Source organism: Micropterus salmoides, unplaced genomic scaffold, assembly GCF_014851395.1.
Source record: "Micropterus salmoides isolate LMB-PRFRI ecotype aquatic unplaced genomic scaffold, ASM1485139v1 Ms_hic_scaffold_9, whole genome shotgun sequence".
Classification (NCBI taxonomy): Eukaryota; Metazoa; Chordata; class Actinopteri; order Centrarchiformes; family Centrarchidae; genus Micropterus; species Micropterus salmoides.
In genome coordinates, this window is record NW_024044681.1 from 25,062,100 (window position 1) to 25,082,704 (window position 20,605).

Below are 20,605 nucleotides of genomic sequence, written 5' to 3' on the forward strand. Positions count from 1 at the left end.
TATACGGGTAGGGAAAGTGACTGGACCAGATGGATGGTTAAAAACCAGAAATAAATGCCACATAGAGCTGCAGACTGATGTGTTGATTCTCAGAAGTAGCCGTACACAATTGTAGTACTCCATTGTGAGCTACAGTGCCCAGGTATCCACTCCCAGATCAACTCTCCCCTTGGACAACAGATCTTTTTCAAGGCATCGTCTGAGCCATCTTACTGTACTGGGTTTCTCCGCAGTTTGACCCTCAGGCATCCGCAGTTCTATCAATTTTAAAGTAATTTACCAGTTTTTAGATTACGAGTTAATTAAGGGTGTGATCAGGAGTAAATTTGCCATGAGGCCATGTGAAGTTGTTATGTTTAGGTAATTAGCTTAAAAACTAAATATATAAAGAACTAGGTACGATGGCTACAGCTGAGGATCTGTAAGTGACGACTCCATGCAAAATAGCTCATTTAAACCTTTATTAGATTCTAATCTTTGTACATGTGCTACATTTAAAGGAGTGTTTATTTGTTTGGCTGGTTGGTTTTAGATCACTCCTTTGCATTGTGTGCAGAGCACGGTTTACTGGTCTTACCGGATCTACAAGCCTACAGGTTCTTTTCACATTACACCACAGCTCATTTATATTAAACTAAATAATGTTCTTTACATATTGCAGACTAAAACTATAGTGATGGTATGTCAAAGCAGGCGGCCAATTTTCTTTGTAACTTGTATATTTGTTTATTTGTATGTTTGATGGTGTATCGTACCACAGGATTATTCTCAACATATGTGTTTATGCGTGGGAAATAACTAGACCAGAATGATGAGCTGGTCGTGAATATAGACTATAGGACCAATGTGACCCAATATTTGCCTTGACCAGGGTTCACTGTGAAAGCCAAATAAATAATGTTACATATATTTTAATTGCAGCATGATAGTGCCGATTCCTGATGGATGTCATTTGAAAGACAGCTATTTTGGGCATGTATTAAAGAACACTGAAATACAATATTAAGCTAAGGTACCTGCATTGGGAAAGATGGCAGTGTTTTTGGTCCAGACTAAAATATCTCATCAACTATTAAAAGGATCACAGATAAATTTTGCACAGACATTCATGGTCCTCAGAGGAAGAATCCTGACTTTTCCTACACCACAAGTAGGTCAAGTCTGAGTGAAAATATATAGATTTACTGTATGAATTGGAACAAAATTTTGTACATTTTAGGACATTTATGTTATTTATTTTGACATCTATAATTCGTTTGGTGGTCCCTTTTCCTCAAGCGTCACCATGAGTTTGACATCTTTGGTTTAAAATGGCTCGGATTTCCATGTATCCAACACTTCGGTTAACAGGCTACCTGCAAAACTGATCAACCTCATCTGTACTTTGCGTTTAGTATAATTAGCGTATGTTAGCATGCTAGTACTTTAAGCCAAAATGGTGAACCTAGTAAGCGTGGGATGTGGTTAGCATGGTGATGTTAGCATTTAGCTCACAGCTGTGCAGACCCATGGGGGCTAGCGTTGCTGTAGAGTTATAGTCTTTTTAAAATGTGCAACAGATGTGTTGGTTAGAATAATGTGATATATATTCGTCCATTTCTACCTGTGGGATGTCTCCCGATTCTCGCTGACTCACTCAGTACTGACCGTTCTGTCTGAGTTATTGTCCTCTGTGATTGTGCGGTGCGCTTCTCCCATCCGGACAGTTGGGAGCGGCCACGGCTCACGCTAGCCCTGCTCTGTGCACAACTGATGCGGTCGCTGTCATGACCTCGTCTGCACCTGCACAGCTGCGGGCCCCCCCATCCGGTCCCCGACCTTTTACGCACGGGTCGGTTCTCTGCCTTCCCATGTTGCGCCATTGGTTATTGCTCGCACAGCGACACCAATGCCGCGGGCTACAGGGGATTGGGTGGCTTATTATGTTGGTTCTGGGTAGGTGGGTCTGTGCTTGGTGGTACCGTATGTGCCAGGGAGGCGCTGACTCATCCTGTTCCGCCTCTAAACTCGTTGGCGATGGCCTTACAGGGCGAAGCCTATACGAAATAGAACGATTGTTACGTATTGTAACTCCAGATTCTGTGAGTATAGGGCAAGCCCTCTAAGCAGTCCCTCACTGGGCCTTGGTTCTCAGTGCTGAAGAAAAGGCACTATGGGAGCCGATGTCTGGGTCTCACCGTTGTGTATATACGACCCCTGCTCTATAGGTCCACATACAGTTTGATTAGATACTGAATGTCAAAGCATGTCACCTGGATTAAGTACAATGATCTCCTCTAGTAATACTGCTAAAAAAGTTTTGTTGCAACATGAGAATGCATAGTAAAAATGTCACAGTCCTGATGGGACAAACAAAAATACAAGATTCTTCCATTTGAACAACTCTGGGATAGAATGTAATACATAATCTAAATATGATATATTCTATTTATTGTTTATGATAAATATACATAACGCACGCAGTGGAGAAGAATATTCTTGGGTTCTACTGCATACGACATCACAATTGTGACACTCCATAGAACATGTTCATGCACTAACTGTTGAACCTGGTACCTGTCAGTCAGTGACTGATCTGACAGAGAGAAAGTACTCACACTTGTTTCCACTTGTGGAAGTGATGGAGAAACAAGAAACAACAAACATCTTCCACCAATTTTGGAAGTGGACCCGGGGGGACCGGGATAATGGTGATGTAAGTAACCAAATCTGCCAATCACTATCCTTCCTTCTATTCATATCTGAAGGTCTTTCATAGTTGACTGCTCTAAAAAGTATGTAATTTCAACTCAAATGTAATTTTTGCCAAGTCACTAAGTTGTTTTGTTGTCCTGCAAACTGGGAGCCAGTGTAGACAAAAGAACCCTGATAACTTCACCAGTGAGGCCAGGATCCTGGACATACAGAGGGATGAGAGGGCTGCGTTAACTGAACGCACAGAAAGGCTGTGTGCTGCGACGAAAGCCAGAAACTATGCTGTTCTGAAGAGACTGGGACTCTCTGTTCAGGACTTCACCCAGCCTTCACCTCAACCACCAGCTTTTCCCAGAAAAAGCATAAAACCCTCTCGGCGGGAAAAGAGGATCAGCTGTATTTTAGATGCACCGTGTTTGAACATGGAGGGCATCGACAGAAACCAGAAGAGTCCTAAAGGTATGGATGATGAGGACGATGACTGCTTCAGGGACACGGTGCTTCCTGGCGGTCAGATGACTGCACTTTTACGTAAGGAGGCTCAGACGGCAGACAGGGACGAGAGCCTAACTGCTTCGATCAGCCTCAGCTCTGTAGATACTCTCACACCCAATGAGCTGAGGGCCATTTCTCTGATTGGAAGCCCTGTTGAGTTGACAACTTTCAAACCAATTCATGCTCCTCAAGCTGTTCTTCTATCCAGGAGAAGAGCGTCTCGTCTGCCTGTGTTTTCTGCCAAACTCAGTGGAGCAGGTCAGTTCCTTTAAAGACAAACTGGTGAATGGGGATGTCTTTATTTTGTGGGAACCTCTGCTGTTCCTTCTGCAGGTCTTTTAAGTGTCTGTTGGAGTCACAAAGCATTGGAATATTTTGCTCAAACCTTTGGATACAACACTTGTATTTCAAAGTGCAGTAGAACTTAATGTGAAGTCTATATTGCCGTTAATCCCAACAGACAAGGAAGTCACTGATGGTTGTAGGCTCCAAACTGCTAAATATAAAGTTGAGGCTATTGTAACAAGACTGGAGCGCTTCCAGCTCAACTCTGTCCCTCCAGCTCGACCACAAGCCACTGCCAAGAGGAACCCTGAGGTGGCCCCAACCCTTCCAAGAGTTCGCCAAACCACAACAAGGGGATCTCGACCCGGGATGTTCCTTCCCCGTGCAAAGGTCAGTGGAGAAGGTAAGTTCTTCCATACACATCCTGAATAATTCTAGTACAACCTGTGAACTTTCATTCATGAGTTTCTTAAACTCTTTTGTAAAAAGTTATAGTACCTACACTAAGTGCAATGCTTTGAGTGAGAAGAAAGGAGAGTAAACAGTATTTTACTGTTTACCAGGCAAGAAGACAGCCAGTGACTGCAGCATCCAGACTCCAAATGATAGAAAGGTTGAGCTGCAGCCGTTGACCAACCCTGTGGAGAGCCTGTCTCTCTGCTTCAGGCTGCTCTCCTCAGACGACTGGTAAGACACTGACTCTAGAATACTTGAGTTAGGGCGCTACGTTGCAACTAGTTAGTTTGACATTAACTTCAATACACTCTGCCGAAAGCTATTGCTCTTTATTGAGAGGCCAGTAAATATTGAGCTGTAACTTTTAGCAGTTGATACAACATGTTAGTATAGAATAGAATTAAAAGGAAAAAAAACGTAATTATAGTTGTTGTATATTTTGTAATAACACAATTATTGTTGTTGCTGCAGCAATGTACAGTGCGATTTATTTTGTCACATAAATTCACAGGGTGAAGAAAATAGACGGCTTGAAAACCATGCAAGCTCTGGCACAGCACCACTCAGAGACCCTGAAGACCAAACTCCATGAAGTGTGTTTGGTTCTCATTGAGGAGGTATTGTACAAACTTTCCTTTTTGTATCTTAATATCCATCTTTGTGTTTAATGCATTTTCATTTGCCTACACGTGTCTATGAGTGTGCATACTGCGTTCTTGACTGATGATGTTTGTTCTTACTATACAGGTGAAAAACTTGCGCTCCACGGTGTCATGTGCAGCTATGAACACTTTAGCTGAGCTATACGTTCAGCTCCAGAAAGCCATGGACCCGGAGGCAGAGGGAACAGGCCGAGCCCTGCTGTTGAAACTGGCACAGACTAGAAACGCCTTTATTCAACAGCAGGCCAATCTTGCACTAGATGCCATGGTGCAAAGCTGCAGCCATGGTCGGATCGTGAACGCTCTGTTGAACACAGGGCTGAGGTGAGAGGAGAGAAGAGGGTGCTTTCACTTTATCGGCACAAGCATTCATATCAAATAAAGTGAAATGAAACATGGACTGTGGATTTGTTTGCCTCATATTCCGTTTTTTTTCCTTCCTCAGTCACCGTTGTGTTGCTTTAAGAGGGAGCATGGCACAACACCTGCACCTGCTGGCCAACGGCCTTGGAGCAGCTCGCATCTTGACAGCAGGAAGGAGCTTCACTGAGCGCTTCCTTACTGCTGTCTCGAAAATCTCTGTGGATGCTGCACCAGAAGTAAGGTGGGTTATCAAGTTTTAGTTAGTGTACAATTTCTCACTTGCTTGTGTCTTGTAATTTGTGGCTCTTGTTTGTTTGCTGAGTGAGTGTTACCATCAATATTGAACATTGTGCTAAATAAGAAACGTATTCGGCAACAGGCACCATGGAAAAGTTATCCTCCAGGAACTGGCCCTCCATAAGGACTTCCTGAGCCTGTGGACAAAGATCATTCCAGAAAAAGAAAGACGTTCACTAGACAAAATCTTAAAGAAGGCCAAGAAGTAAAAATGGAGGATATCTGCAGTATTTTAGTGTAACTGTTATCGTTGATAAATGTTTCATTAACAAATGTACCTTTTAAAAAAAAAAGTTTTTGGAAGATGCTTCATGAGTTGGCTTAAAAACAACAGCACAAATCACACACACACACACACACACACACACCAAATTTACATGTCTACATCTTTAACAGGATGTTTACCTTGTAGGAATGTGTATTACCAAGAGTCACAATCCTTTATGTTTATACTTAAAGGGGCTATATGTAAGTTTTTGATTTTAATAAATCAAATTTTCATTGCCTAATTGTCAATGGGCCCAAAACTCACTCAGAAATGAAGCATACGCCTGTTTTCTCTGTTGCTTGCATCAGTCACTATTCTGCTTTTAATGTGAGGTCTCCGGGTCGGATTCAGCCCTGCAGTCCACTAACACCATCAAACAACCGGCTCACAGCAAAACATAGGCTCCACATAAGGATACAAGACAACAATAAAGGTTCATGTGCTGAAGCCCATCAGACCAAACAGGTTCAGATGATGTCGAGTAAGAACAAAGTGAGCATTAGAAAAGCTGGAGAAACACGGAGAAAGTCACGTTAGCTCGCCGGCTAACGCTGAGCAGTTGCTAATGTTATCCAGTGCAAAGTTGTATCGCTTTCCATATTACTTCACCAGCTAACGCGACCCATGTTACTATCCTGTATACCATTGGTATTATGTCAAAGTGTCAAAGCCTGCAAGAAATTATGTAATGGTAAAAAGTAAATGTGGAGCGATTTGTTTACTATCATATAGTGATGCAGCCAGTTAACGCTACATTGCTACATTAAACAAGCCGCTGTTTGCTTCATTACGTTCAATTTAGATTTATTGCCTTTTACCAATACTCAGGTACACAGCTTCTCCACCTCTCAGTCGCTGTAACTAACATGATCCACATAATATACAACCCAAAGGAAGAGCCATCCACTGACACTACAGTAAATTTACTTACTGCAGTCTAACTGTTAAAAAGTGTGACACAATCTCGTTATTATATTTAGTCCAGCCCACTAACAGTTTAATTATTATCCAATATATGTAGCTGTGCTGACATTGCTGAGCATCCGATGAAAGATACACAGATAATAAAGTTAGTTACTGAAAGCAGGAGGTGAGCTAACACTGTAGCACGTTGGCTAAATGCAGTAAATGTACCGTTATCATGTAACGAGCATGGATTAGTTCAACATTGAGCTGATAAAAATATTACTGTAACGTTGCAGTGGGAGTTTACCTGAGTTTCCACCATGTCGTGTGAAGCAGTCTCCCTGCCTGTCTATAGCTGCTGTCACTCTGCCTTTTTTCGGGAGTACTGTGCCAATATGCCAGTGTCTCGCTGCACTGAATGAAAGGTATGGCGCCGGTGTTGAGTTGTCTCTGAGACAGGAACGTTGAAGTAACAGAGCCTGAACATGTCTGTGTTAAAAGCAACAGCCTGCATACAGGTGTTTCTTCGTTTATTGCAGGATTTCTGTGTGAAAGTGGTTGTGTTTTGGATTATGCTCACTCATGTGTTCAAGCGAGCACGCGTACGAGCACATGCCTGATTGCAATCTTAAAACCGCACCGCTAGTGGCCGCTGAAAACTACATAATGCCCCTTTAGCCCTCTTTTTTAAATGTAGCTTGGGTAGCTTGGATAACTACTAATGATTTAACAGAACTCAGGAAAGTGGGACAGAATTTAAATTTAACATGGATGCATGTGAATGTTGAAAATTAAATGACAAAAAGTTGCTGATGAAAATGCAAAACCAAAACATTTGACAGGAAAATACCCCACTGATAAATATATGGCTATAGCTCCTTTGTGGTGCAGATAGAGACTTTTGTGTAAGTGTAATATGATCAATTGTATGATTATTAAAAAACATTTAATGTGAAATTATTTAGGTGAGGTTAGGAAATAATAAAAATATATATTTCAGCTACATAAAGATGCATTTACTTATGGGTCCCAGGATCGGATGCTGCAGGGTCTGAAGCTGCAGTTACATCTCCAAGACAGTTAATATTGAAATACAGTCTAATGATGTAGTATAGATTATAGACAAGCTATCTAAAATAACGTTTCAGACCAGACTTGAGAGAAAAGGAAAGAAAAATAAAACATAATCATGGCAAAATTACAAAACAGGACAGTAAACCAGCTAATGATTGTGATGAATTTCAAGAATTTGTGTAGGGACTAGGAGGATGGGGACATAATTATAGAACCCCTGTTGTCCTGGTGTCCGGTCAATGTGGGCCTGTTTGGTTTAGCTCTTGTTCTGGAACTACAAGTCCAATACGTTTTTTAAGTTTTTAAAATTTTTAGTGACTTTATTTCTCCCGCTGGGAGATCCTTTTTATTGTCCCCACCTACAAATATCTAAATATCCGCGCCATGTATTATTTTTATATTTATTGGGTAAAACCTTGGAGAAGGACTTGGAGAAGCTAATTAACTCCAGAAGATGGCAGTAATGCAACAATAAGAGCGCCAGTCGCTGTAAAAACCTGATGGAAGAAGAAGAGGAGGAGGAAGAAGGTCTCTTCAAATCCTGTCCAAAGGATCTGAATCGCATTGCCAGGCAGTGGCTACGTGCTCTTAACGGGACGGCACAATGGAGTTTCTTTCCCATAATAATCTAAAGAAGGAGCTTTTCTGCGCGCTTTGCGCAGCTCTCCTCCTCCTCACCAGAGTCACATCTGCAGAGGAAGGCGACTATGTGAAAAATTCCCAATGTCACAACTACGCGGGAGGACACGTCTATCCTGGAGAGGCTTCCCGGGTGCCTGTGTCTGACCATTCCCTGCACCTCAGCAAAGCCAAGAGTGAGTTCCTCTCATGATTTCAGACATAGGTGGCAAGTTATTTGCATAATCGAAAGTGCGCAGTGATTTGCTTTTCTTCCAATTGCTGACAAACACAGCGGCAGCTGCAGCTCCAGCATGGTGCTCCTGCTGTCAGGACAATAGAAACAACCTGACGGCGTGTGTCTGCGGCTTGTGTTCATTTGTTTGGCTCTGTCTTATGGGTTAATGCTCTTATGAGAGTTTAAGAAGTTCGTAAACTTTTAATCAGATGGTGGTAGGACACGTCATTCTATGAAATGCATCTCTGTTCCTCCCTCCGCCCCTTCGACACATGACGGTGTATGGCCCCGCGCCAACACCGCTCATAATAAGACCAGAGGGTTTTACAAAATAACAGCAACACTTGGACATCCATTAAAGTCGCGTCGTCATGTTTGAGCGACTATAATATGCAGTCTTGTAAGCAAATGCAGGTGTTTTACTTCCTCCTCACTAATACAGTTTTTTTCTCAGTCATGTGTCATGACTTTTGAGACTTTACCCCATGTCACTTTACCAGTGTTTGTGCACCAGACATGAGCATAGTACTTGTTCCACTTGCTTTATGTTGCCCATTGTAATTGAGACAAAGATTTCTAAATGATGGAATGCATACAATGCCAGAAGGAAAGCCTAAAAATGACATATTATGTCAGATGTATCACCACACCACAATTGCACACTGTGCAGTGAAATGCTTTATGATCACCATAGTGTGTAATAAAATAGAGTAAACCAATGCAAATACTTCAAAATAGAAAGAGCAAAAATAATTCATACGAGCAAAAGTGTGCTGTACAAGTAAGTCATTAAAAAGGATATGGACATAGAGGTAACGTATCTCTGAGAATGATGCTGTACAGTTTAGATAAATACACTTAACCTTATGGCCGCCTAAACATACATTAGAGTAAAATCACCCCCTCTAAAAGTGTAAAAATAGTATGTAGAGTATGATAGTCTTAATGTTCTATTTAAAGGCTAATGTACTGCTGTAATCTCTCTTTTTTTTCCTGCACGTTTTTGCCAGAATACATGACATTTGGTTATTTGCAGAAAACAAAAAAAAAGAGTCCTGGTTTTACCAATCCATGTATTTTTCTTCCTACTCAAGTTTCAAAGCCTGCACCACACTGGGAAGGAACAGCTGTCATTAACGGTGAATTCAAGGAGGCGAAGCTGTCGGACTACAGAGGAAAATATCTTGTCTTCTTCTTCTATCCACTGGACTTGTGAGTAACATCAGAGACACACATTACATCATCACTTTATTTGTTTTGCCAGGCTTGCTGCAAAACAGAGTATATTCTTATGTAAATGTATTTGTTATTGTTTTTTGCAGCACATTTGTCTGCCCCACTGAGATCATTGCATTCAGCGATCGTGTGCATGAGTTCCGTGCCATTAACACAGAGGTGGTCGCTTGCTCTGTCGACTCCCAGTTCACCCACCTGGCCTGGTAAGATTGCTGTCAACATTGCAATCACAAAATGCTGTCAGATTTTAAAGACTATAATAAACGCTATTGTAGACTGAAGTGGGAAAAACAATCCAAATACGTTGGCAATTTTAATAAATACATTTTTCAGGTGGTTCAAGAAGGGGAGTGGGTGCTTTTTAAAAATGTTTTGCCCTCATTGACTTTATCTTTTTGTTCGCCAGAAAGTCCTTTATCTAAACTACACACTCAGAACATCGCTTTTTTTTTTTTTTTTTTTCCCACATTTCTTGTTATTTTTAGGATCAATACGCCCAGGAAGCAGGGAGGACTTGGACCAATGAAAATCCCTCTGTTGTCTGACCTCACTCACCAGATTTCAAAAGACTATGGAGTCTACTTGGAGGACCAAGGACACACACTGAGGTACAGTCTCACATTTACAGACGATCAACTTAAAGAAACATGTCCTATTATATATGCTAACACTGAGGTTGTTTAGGAGTGAACAAAATGTTATAAGAGCAGGTAAACTGTAGTTTGGGTGGGATCAGTGTGTCTTCCTGCAACACTTTAAAATATGAAACAAATCACAGTAGATGGTTCTACAATGTGGATGAATGAGCTTCATAACTGATATAAGTTAGAACTAACTAGGATTTTAACAACCACGGAGAAGTTAACTGTAAACAACTAACAGTAAGTCATGCTTGAATCTTTGGCAGGGGACTCTTCATCATCGACGACAAAGGCATTCTGAGGCAGATCACCATGAACGATCTTCCAGTAGGAAGATCAGTGGATGAGACTCTGCGGCTCGTGCAGGCCTTTCAGTACACTGACAAGCACGGAGAAGGTACGAAAAGCTCACTTATATTAAATTTCTTTCAAACTCATTCAGCAGTGTCTGGAAACAAATAGCTGGTTTCAGAGGATCTTGTGCTGATTGGAAATATGTGTCTTTTATTTTTTACAGTGTGTCCAGCAGGATGGAAGCCAGGCAGCGACACAGTGAGTATCACGGGCTGTGGCTGATTTGGATCCTTGGTCACTAAACTAGTGCAGGATAGAAGGTCTCAGATAGAGTTACCATATATTTACAAACCGGTCGGTGTGTGTCCAGGTAGTGCAAGAACAAATATTGGGGTTGTCTAAATGACAAGCTGTCTTAGTCTTTTTTTTACAAAACGAATAGCGTTTTATTTCAATTCAGTTTTATTTATATAGCGCAGTTCACAGTTCTCTCTGTGCGCTTTTCATAAAAGAGCAGGCCGAGACTGCACTCTCTGTGATGATAACAGTTCCCACCAAGAGCAAGCACTGGTCGATAGAGGCAAGGAAAAACTTCCTTTTAAGAGGCAGAAACCTCAGGGTGGGCGGCCATCTGCCTCGACCTATTATTTAGTTCACAAATAAGTTAAGAGTCTAAGTTAAGACTCTCACTGTGGGCTTTGCATGACAGTTTAGGTTGTGCCCTCATTGGAGGTTTAGTAATAAACTGCAGGTGCCATTGCTGGTAGCTACTTGTTTGTGAAAAATGCTTTATGTTCAACTTGGATACAAAATTGTGAGCAGGGATGTTCACTGAGCAATCACTCCTCTAAGTAAAATACTTCTTTTTAAACATAGGCCAGATTGTTTTCATCTGTGGGAAACTGAGTAATATTTGAGATACTAGTGGACTAGTTTGTTGTCAGGGATCTGCATTAGTCACAGCCTGGTTAATAGCATATATATATATATATATATATATATATATATATATATATATATATATATATATATATATATATATATATATATATATATATATATATATATATAAAAAGATATTTCTATTGTCCAGTGTATTTCTTGTTATCACACATTATCCACTAATTAAATTTTTTCCCCCACAGATTATTCCTGACCCTTCAGGCAAGCTTAAGTATTTTGATAAACTGAACTGATCTGCATTTCTGTCGTCCCAGTCCATAAAATCCACCTCATTCTGAAAGTTCAAATAAAATGTGTTTTCATAAAATGCTGTCTGCGTGTCTTCATCTAACAGTGACAACATGAAATGGCAGCTTTTGCTTAGTTCATACCTTGTTTTCCTAAGTGCAGAATGTTTCAAAGCCTGCACACTGGGAAACAACAGCTGTCATTGATGTGAATTCCCTCAGTGGCTGCCAGATGCTGACAAGCAACAACATATTAAAGAATCAAGAAAGTATGATCAGATATTATCATATTTGCTGTGCTAGTTATGGTGACTGCTTTGAATCTTGCTAGTATGCAAATGTGCGGTGAACACAGCAGATGACACAACTTGCAGTGGAAAAGTCCCAGGCTCTGCACATGCACGGTCAGTTAAAACAACTTTCCTTAAGCATTTACTCAAAGGATGGAGTTTGCTTTGGGATTACACTGAGAGCAAACTGCAATTTCTGGGTAAACAATGTATACTTAAATTTTAACATCAAGTTTGAAAGACAGCAATGTTTATCCATAAACCTAATAAAAGCTAACCACAGTTACCACCCAACAGTGACTAATATTTACATTTGAAGGATAATGTAATTAACATTATTTAGAGTTTTGCCACTTAAAGGGGCATTTTGGAGTGTTCAGCGGCCACTAGCAGTGCGGTTTAAGATTGCAACCAGGTGTGTGCTCGTACGCATGCTCGTGTGAACTCATGAGCGACCATAATCCGAGACACAACGGCTTTCATACAGAGATCCTGCAATAAACACAAACACCTGCATGCAGACTGTGGCTTTTCTCCAGACATGTTCTGGCTCTGTTACTTAAACTTTCCCGGATCAGAGGCAGATCAACCCTAGCACCATGCATTTCATTCAGCGCAGTGAACCACATATTGGCACAATACTCCCGGAAAAAAGGCAGTATGATAGCGTCCATGGACAGACAGGGAGACCGCTTCATACAACATGCTGGAAACTCAGGTAAACTCCCACTGCAGCGTTACAGTAATACACTGCTCAAAAAAATAAAGGGAACAGTTAAACAACACAATGTAACTCCAAGTCAATCACACTCCTGTGAAATCAAACTGTCCACTTAGGAAGCAACACTGATTGGCAATCAATTTCACATGCTGTTGTGCAAATGGAATAGACAACAGGTGGAAATTATAGGCAATTAGCAAGACACCCCCAATAAAGGAGTGGTTCTACAGGTGGTGACCACAGACCACTTCTCAGTTCCTGTGCTTCCTGGCTGATGTTTTGGTCACTTTGAATGCTGGCGGTGCTTTCACTCTAGTGGTAGCATGAGACGGAGTCTACAACCCACACAAGTTGCTCAGGTAGTGCAGCTCCTCCAGGATGGCACATCAATGCGAGCTGTGGCAAGAAGGTTTGCTGTGTCTGTTAGCGTAGTGTCCAGAGCATGGAGGCGCTACCAGGAGACAGGTCAGTACATCAGGAGACGTGGAGGAGGCCGTAGGAGGGCAACAACCCAGAAGCAGGACCGCTACCTCCGCATTTGTGCAAGGAGGAGCAGGAGGAGCACTGCCAGAGCCCTGCAAAATGACCTCCAGCAGGCCACAAATGTACATGTGTCTGCTCAAACGGTCAGAAACAGACTCCATGAGGGTGGTATGAGGGCCCGACGTCCACAGGTGGGGGTTGTGCTTACAGCCCAACACCGTGCAGGACGTTTGGCATTTGCCAGAGAACACCAAGATTGGAAAATTCGCCACTGGCGCCCTGTGCTCTTCACAGATGAAAGCAGGTTCACACTGAGCACATGTGACAGACGTGACGTGAGTCTGAAGACGCCGTGGAGAACGTTCTGCTGCCTGCAACATCCTCCAGCATGACCGGTTTAGCGTGGGTCAGTAATGGTGTGGGGTGGCATTTCTTTAGGGGCCGCACAGCCCTCCATGTGCTCGCCAGAGGTAGCCTGACTGCCATTAGGTACCGAGATGAGATCCTCAGACCCCTTGTGAGACCATATGCTGGTGCGGTTGGCCCTGGGTTCCTCCTAATGCAAGACAATGCTAGACCTCATGTGGCTGGAGTGTGTCAGCAGTTCCTGCAAGAGGAAGGCATTGATGCTATGGACTGGCCCGCCCGTTCCCCAGACCAGAATCCAATTGAGCACATCTGGGACATCATGTCTCGCTCCATCCACCAACGCCACGTTGCACCACAGACTGTCCAGGAGTTAGGTTAGGCTTTAGTCCAGGTCTGGGAGGAGATCCCTCAGGAGACCATCCGCCACCTCATACAGGCACGTGGAGGCCACACACACTACTGAGCCTCATTTTGACTTGTTTTAAGGACATTACATCAAAGTTGGATCGGCCCGTAGTGTGGTTTTCCACTTTGATTTTGAGTGTGACTCCAAATCCAGACCTCCATGGGTTGATAAATTTGATTTCCATTGATAATTTTTGTGTGATTTTGTTGTCAGCACATTCAACTATGTAAAGAAAGGAGTATTTAATGAGATTATTTCATTCATTCAGATCTAGGATGTTATTTTAGTGTTCCCTTTTAATTTTTTGAGCAGTGTAGTTTTATCAGCTTGAGGTTGAACTAATTCATGCTCGTTACATGAAAACGGTACATTTACTGTATTTAGCCGACATACTACATTGTTAGCTGGGCTGTCTACTTTTCAGTAACCAGGCAAACTTTGCTATCTGTGTATCTTTCACTGGAGGCTCAACAATGTGAGCACAGCTCAATGTATTGGATGATAACAAAACGGTTAGTGAGCTGGACTGAATATTATAAATGAGATTGTTGTCACAGTTGATTATGGAAGCCCTAAGCAGCCATTCACTAAAAAAAAATTTTAAACCGTTTTCCCGTGATAACGGGATGATTGTCTCGTGATCTTGAGATAACAACTGTTGTTTTCTTGTGATAACGGGTTCATTTTCTCGTGATTTCAAGATAACCAACCATTGTTGAATCAAGCTGGATGAGGGCGCAGGACAACCGAGCTGCCGTCACCCTGTATCCTGATGCCACATTCAGACCAAACGCGAATTTTCGCCTCGCGGCGCTTTCTTCGCGTGAGTAAATTTGCTGCAAGTGTTCACACACAACGCGAGAAGAAGAAGAAGAAGAACGCGATTTTAACGCGATAACGTGAATAAACACAACTCGCCATTACTACAGCTGTATGAACCCAAAGTAAACATTTTGCTGTGATTAAATAGCAATAAACGGATCAAACGGATGCCGAAATAACTACAATATGATGCAGTTTTGTTAAACATATGAATTCATGCTTTGTCAGGTCTGTCAGCAAGACAGCAACTTCTACAATGTTCTGAATTCTAAAAACTTCTGAATGGAGTTCAGATTGATCAGGGCTATGCTATGCTAACTTGGTCCCAGTAAAGTAGCCTCAGTACGGTTAAGACCTACGCTGCAGCCATCTCCTGTCACGAAGGGTTTGGTGACAGGACTGTGTTTATTCAACTGTTGGTGAAGCGTTTCTGAAGAGGGTGCAGAGACACAGACCGGTGTCACGGCCTGTCGCTCCACAGTGGGATTTGGCTGCCCTCTCTGTGGCCCCGTAGCGTCTCATGGCGCTTTCAGACCAAAAGCGAAGTGAGCGTTTGGGGCGGTGAGTTTACATACAAAATCAGTGACTTTTTGTCATGTGTTTTTGTTGTATGGCCACTAGAGGTCACTGCCACAATAAACAGAAACATGAACCATAATGTTGTGTGGCTAAAACCCATACGGCCGTTTTTCTGTGTAGGACAGGCTCAAAAATAGACTACCTATTTAAAATGCAATGTAATGGGCTATAGGAGAATTCCAGCACTTCATCATTCATTTGGGAAATTCCAATGCTGAATGAGCTACACTGAGTAAAATGTAATATTGTTAACGTATTCCTTCACTCATGCGTTCTAAGATAAATATCATGGTCCGCAGTGGCAACTTTTCATATTTATAGCGCCACCCGATTAAAATGAAGGCTCTGCTCTTTATTTACCACTAGCCATGGTGAATGGCAATGGGTAAATAAAGCGCTTCCATCAGTTTCAACATACTCAGTTGACTGAACTAATTCTAATCAGCTGTTCTGGAACGCAGAGTTTCCCATCTCAAGCTCAGTTAACTCAGGGATAAGCTCAGGAAAAGCTAGGCTTGACCTAGTGTGATAAGTGCATCCTGGCTTTATCAGTTTCACAAAGGCCAAACCAGGCTCAGGACTGTCAAGCCAGTTATAAGTAATTCAAATAAATGTTTGTAACGTCATATATGACGGTTAAGAGCAGCGATATTTTTAGCAACTTACACATTAAGTCGGTCCACTTGTCTGCCGCACTTTTTGTTCGCTGTTTTATTAATATGCCCGTGTTACTTTTTATTCCACGTAAACCTCCTTGCTGTTGCTCACTGTGTGTAAAGTATGGTGCACGCGTCTTCTTTTCAAATTATGAAACCTAATAACCACAAACTATGTGCTATATACCATATTGCCAAAATGTAGTATTTTAATGCAGGCTAAGGAAAATGATCTTCGTGACCGCTGACTGAACAGATAAGGCACCAGGATTAACCAAGCCTGGCTGTTAGCCTGGTCTAGAGCAGGCTAGCTGAACAGAATAAATCACCATGGTAACTTATGTGCTACTACTTTCATGAAAACAAGTCATGGCTTAATTCAACCAGAATATCTGGAAAATCCAGGCTTAATCCGCTATCTTGGTTTTGTAAAACAGCCCTCAGGTCGTAATGGAAGCTAACATCAACAGGATAAAACGTGTCGGCATCAGTGTCATTTACACTGGGGTCGCTGGGGACATGTCCACATCACCTTGAGGAAGGTTTATTTGAACTTAGTTATTTATTTATTTAACGTAGCCAAGATAAAACAAGCTACTAATTAGAAAATTACACAAAAACGTGCATGCACCAGTCAGTAACTCTAACAACTTCTTGACACAGTTGCATTTTGGCCAAGTTTTCCGTTCTCTGCCTGTGAACATGACAAAACAAGAGGGAAGACTAAATCATGCCTGCATGTGTGCGGACCCAGCAGGGATGATGTTAAACGAGAAAAGTTGATCTATAGGAGAAACCTATCTGAAAGCAACACAGAATGAGAGCCTTACTGCTTTATAGTCTGTAATATTTTTTATATTTGGAATTGTCACCTGCCACCTGAATTTCCCTTTACATAAATAAAAACACTTCCACCATAAAGTGATGTAGGAAATTCACCAGAATGCAGGAAATGAAATGTTTGCTTGAAATTGTATAGGGGAGGACCCCAAGAACCTCCAACTAGGCCTAATATATTTCAGCATTGATGATTTCTATAATGTAATGTTAAAATATCGTCACATCTTGACAGCAATATGGTGCATCGCCACATCTCGTAAGCTATCGTCACACCTCTAATATGAGGTCATGTCTCTACCACTTTTCAACACAAAATAACGCCCTTGCATGTTGATATCTATCTGTTGTTGTAGTAGTCAAATGCATGTTATCTCATCATGTAAGCTTAAAACAGACCTCTCTTACATTTTTTACCCATGACCAGTTTGCATGGCTGTTTTTGAAAATAATAAGATTGCCTTATTAGGCCTTTGCAACTGAAACACATGCATGTTTGTTAGGAAGGTTTGTGGTTTGTGTTCATAGATGCAGAAAATTTATCTTGAGCAAGTCAACCAAAGGCATTAGCATACAAGACAGAGACTGAAAACTAGACACCAACTCTATTTTGTGTCCCTAAAAGTTATGCTGTCCTTTGAGCAGATCAAACAGTGAAGGGTAAGTGTGTTTATGACTGTCGCCAGATGACAGAATATGATCATCATCATCAATGACTTAAAGATGCTCTCCATCAGCTGTGGAGTACAGGGATCTGGTTGACCGCTTTGTGTAGAGGTGTGGGAGCAACCACCTCCGTCTACACATGACAAAGACAAAGAAGAAGGCGGTGGACTTTAGGAGGACCAGGACAACAACACTGAACAACATTCACCATCTGGGAGAGGAGGTAGAGATGGTGGAGAACTTCAAATACCTGGGTGTACACCTTGACAAAAGACTGGACTGTAAATACAACTCTGAGGCTGTCTTCAAGAAGGGCCAGAGCAGACTCTACTTCTTGAGGAAGCTTAGGTCCTTTAATGTATCCAGCAGGATGTTGTATCAGTCTGTTGTCAAAAGGGCAATTTTCTTTGCAGCCATCTGCTGGGGCAGCAGCATCAGAGCCAGTGACAGCAAGAGATTGAACAAGCTAATAAAGAAGGCTGTCTCTGTGCTGGGGTCTGCTCTGGAGACCCTGGAGATGGTTATGGAGAGAAGAATGCTACACAAACGGTTTAACATCATGGACAACACTTCACATCCACTGCACACCCTGCTGGTCGGGCAGCAGAGTGCATTCAGCTGGAGACTCATTACAGAAAGTCATTCCTACCCACTGCCATTAAAATACACAACAACTCTCCTCTGTGCAGGGAGAGGAGACTGAAAGACATGTGAATGACATTTCACTACAGTTAATGCAAGTGATGCATCCTGAATATGTGCACAGTTGCACTTGTGTATACATCTCAGTTTTGTAAATATACGTTGTAAATATTTACGTACGTAAATTTTGCACAATATGTAAGTTGTGTGAATATGTCTGGTCTGTACATTTTTGTAATGTGTCAATTTTACTGCTGCAACACTGCACTTTCCCTCGGGATCAATAAAGTTCTATCTATCTAGCTATCTATCTAAAAGATGTGAACACATCACAGCCTTGTCTCTAGTCCACCACTTAAAGAGTTAATCTTTCACCTGCTTATTCCTGGCTATTAATAACCTAAACTTTCCCAACTCATTTTCCTTTTTTACTTTTTATTGGAGGTAGAAATGATTGTTCGACTGTCTGTGTGTTAATGTTTGCAGAGCAGAAGCAAATGTGACCTACTCTGTGTTTGCACTCATTGTCACATTCTTCTTTACTCAGCCCTTCAGACATAATGTACACATGTTTTCCAGATCTGGTTAATATTTACCTTTTAAATGACAGAACGAAAGAAGTAGGCTACAGTGAAAAACAAGAAACATGACGTAAAGGGCTGCTTGACCATAAATGAATTACTGAGCAAGTCCTCCTCCTCTAGGGATCTATAAAGGGAAGTCACTGAAGCTGCTGTTTCAGTCTGTGCGACGCACCCAATGCATTCCTCTACACTCTGGTTTTATAAATTCAATGCCCGGGGGTGAACTCCTGAGGAGCGGATGAAGAAACTAATTTTGCTTTTATTCACATTCAGAGGACTAGTAAGCAAAGGGAAAAAGAGAAAATGGACAGTTTTAAATTACGGAAAGCTGAACCCAACGATGTGTCTGATATCCTGCGACTCATAAAGGTAAGCCAAATGTTAACGCCTCATATTTTAACAACCAACAGAATATTTGGGCCATTTGATAGAAATCTTATTATCTATGTTGATTAATTGTAGTTCCAGTTAAAGTTTCTTGTTTCCTTTTAGGAACTTGCTAAATTTGAAGAGATGGAGGAGAAGGTCATGCTGACAGAGAAAGGTGCTTTAGTTTATGTTGAACTAAAAGCATACAATTTTAAACATATGCAGTATTTACCTGGACTGTCAAAAAAAAAATTCCGGTCTTACAAAATCAATCTCCCACTTGTAGAGCTACTTGAAGACGGCTTTGGGGATCATCCATTCTACCACTGCTTAGTTGCTGAGGTCCCAAAAGAGCAGAGCTCAGAAGGTAAAAACATGCCTCCAACACAATTTAAGAGTCATATTTCTTAACAAATATAGGCTTAAACTTTCAATTCAACCCTTGATTCGTGGCGCTTTCTTCTAGGATACACTGTGGTTGCCTTTGCCATGTATTACTTCACATATGACCCTTGGATTGGAAAGCTTCTATACTTGGAGGACTTCTTCGTCATGCAGGAATTTCGTGGTAAGGCTGTTAAGAAGTACTGTTATATAATGGTGGTAAAGGTTAATGAGTTACAGTTTTGAAGGGCAATTAAAGATCAGTTTTAACTGAACTGTGTACATTTATCTTTCACCAGGTCTTGGCATTGGTTCAAAAATCCTGAAGGTTCTGAGTGAGGTATATGATCATGAAGCTCCTTTGGTGACACATTAAACTTAATTTCAACTATATTCTATACTTAATATGTCCTTGTGTGTAATGTTTTGTTTTTTCTTTCCCCAGACTGCAGTGAAGACTCGCTGTAGCAGCATGCACTTCATTGTAGCAGAAAACAACACAAAGTCTATTGAGTTCTACAAGCGGAGAGGAGCAGCTGATCTCTCCTCTGAGGAGGGCTGGCGTCTTTTTGAGATTGAAAAGAGGGATCTACTGAAAATGACTGCCAAATAGAGTTTACTGTCACTTGTACTGCCTGTTGGTGATAACAATAATCATGTTTTGTTTGATCAGTGATTTGACACAGTTTTAATAAACACATTTAAAAATCAACTTTTACCTTTGATAATAAACACTGCTAATTTCAGTTACATTTAGAAAGACCTCTACTGATTAGTGAATGAACACTGAGGTTTGGGAATATCAATGCTAATTGTACTGCTGGCTGATAATGTTTCATTTGAATATTTTTGGAGGCCTGTAAAGGTAAATTATGACCCTTTGTTGGGCCCTGACCCCCAGGTTGAGTACACTTGAATAATTATTTGCAGAAGGAGTGTTTGTTTATTGTTGTTTTTTACTGCCATTGCAATAAATCCACACAGTTTGAAATAACCTCTGATTTAAAGGTCATACAGGAGAAAACATTTAGGTGTATTATTACAAATACAAAGTTAAAAGACAATGTTTGTGAGACAGAA

General features: G+C 41.4%; 3 protein-coding genes across 3 annotated transcripts; all 3 read left to right on the forward strand.

Annotated features, from left to right (window-relative positions):
• Positions 1-1,435: 1,435 nt before the first annotated feature.
• On the forward strand, positions 1,436-5,686 carry LOC119896160. Its single transcript, XM_038709650.1, has 9 exons — positions 1,436-1,463; positions 2,523-2,695; positions 2,850-3,447; positions 3,650-3,877; positions 4,038-4,161; positions 4,442-4,547; positions 4,678-4,916; positions 5,038-5,196; positions 5,335-5,686. The coding sequence occupies exons 1-9, from the start codon at positions 1,436-1,438 to the stop codon at positions 5,459-5,461; spliced, it is 1,782 nt and encodes a 593-aa protein (XP_038565578.1). The 3' UTR covers positions 5,462-5,686.
• A 2,330-nt stretch (positions 5,687-8,016) lies between these two features.
• On the forward strand, positions 8,017-11,797 carry prdx4 (peroxiredoxin 4). The gene is made up of 7 exons (XM_038707866.1): positions 8,017-8,315; positions 9,451-9,568; positions 9,679-9,795; positions 10,078-10,200; positions 10,500-10,630; positions 10,751-10,785; positions 11,673-11,797. The coding sequence occupies exons 1-7, from the start codon at positions 8,105-8,107 to the stop codon at positions 11,721-11,723; spliced, it is 786 nt and encodes a 261-aa protein (XP_038563794.1). The 5' UTR covers positions 8,017-8,104; the 3' UTR covers positions 11,724-11,797.
• Positions 11,798-18,904: 7,107 nt separating this feature from the next.
• On the forward strand, positions 18,905-20,238 carry LOC119894991 (diamine acetyltransferase 1-like). The gene is made up of 6 exons (XM_038707733.1): positions 18,905-19,141; positions 19,265-19,316; positions 19,428-19,508; positions 19,608-19,709; positions 19,825-19,865; positions 19,971-20,238. The coding sequence occupies exons 1-6, from the start codon at positions 19,076-19,078 to the stop codon at positions 20,136-20,138; spliced, it is 510 nt and encodes a 169-aa protein (XP_038563661.1). The 5' UTR covers positions 18,905-19,075; the 3' UTR covers positions 20,139-20,238.
• Positions 20,239-20,605: the final 367 nt, after the last annotated feature.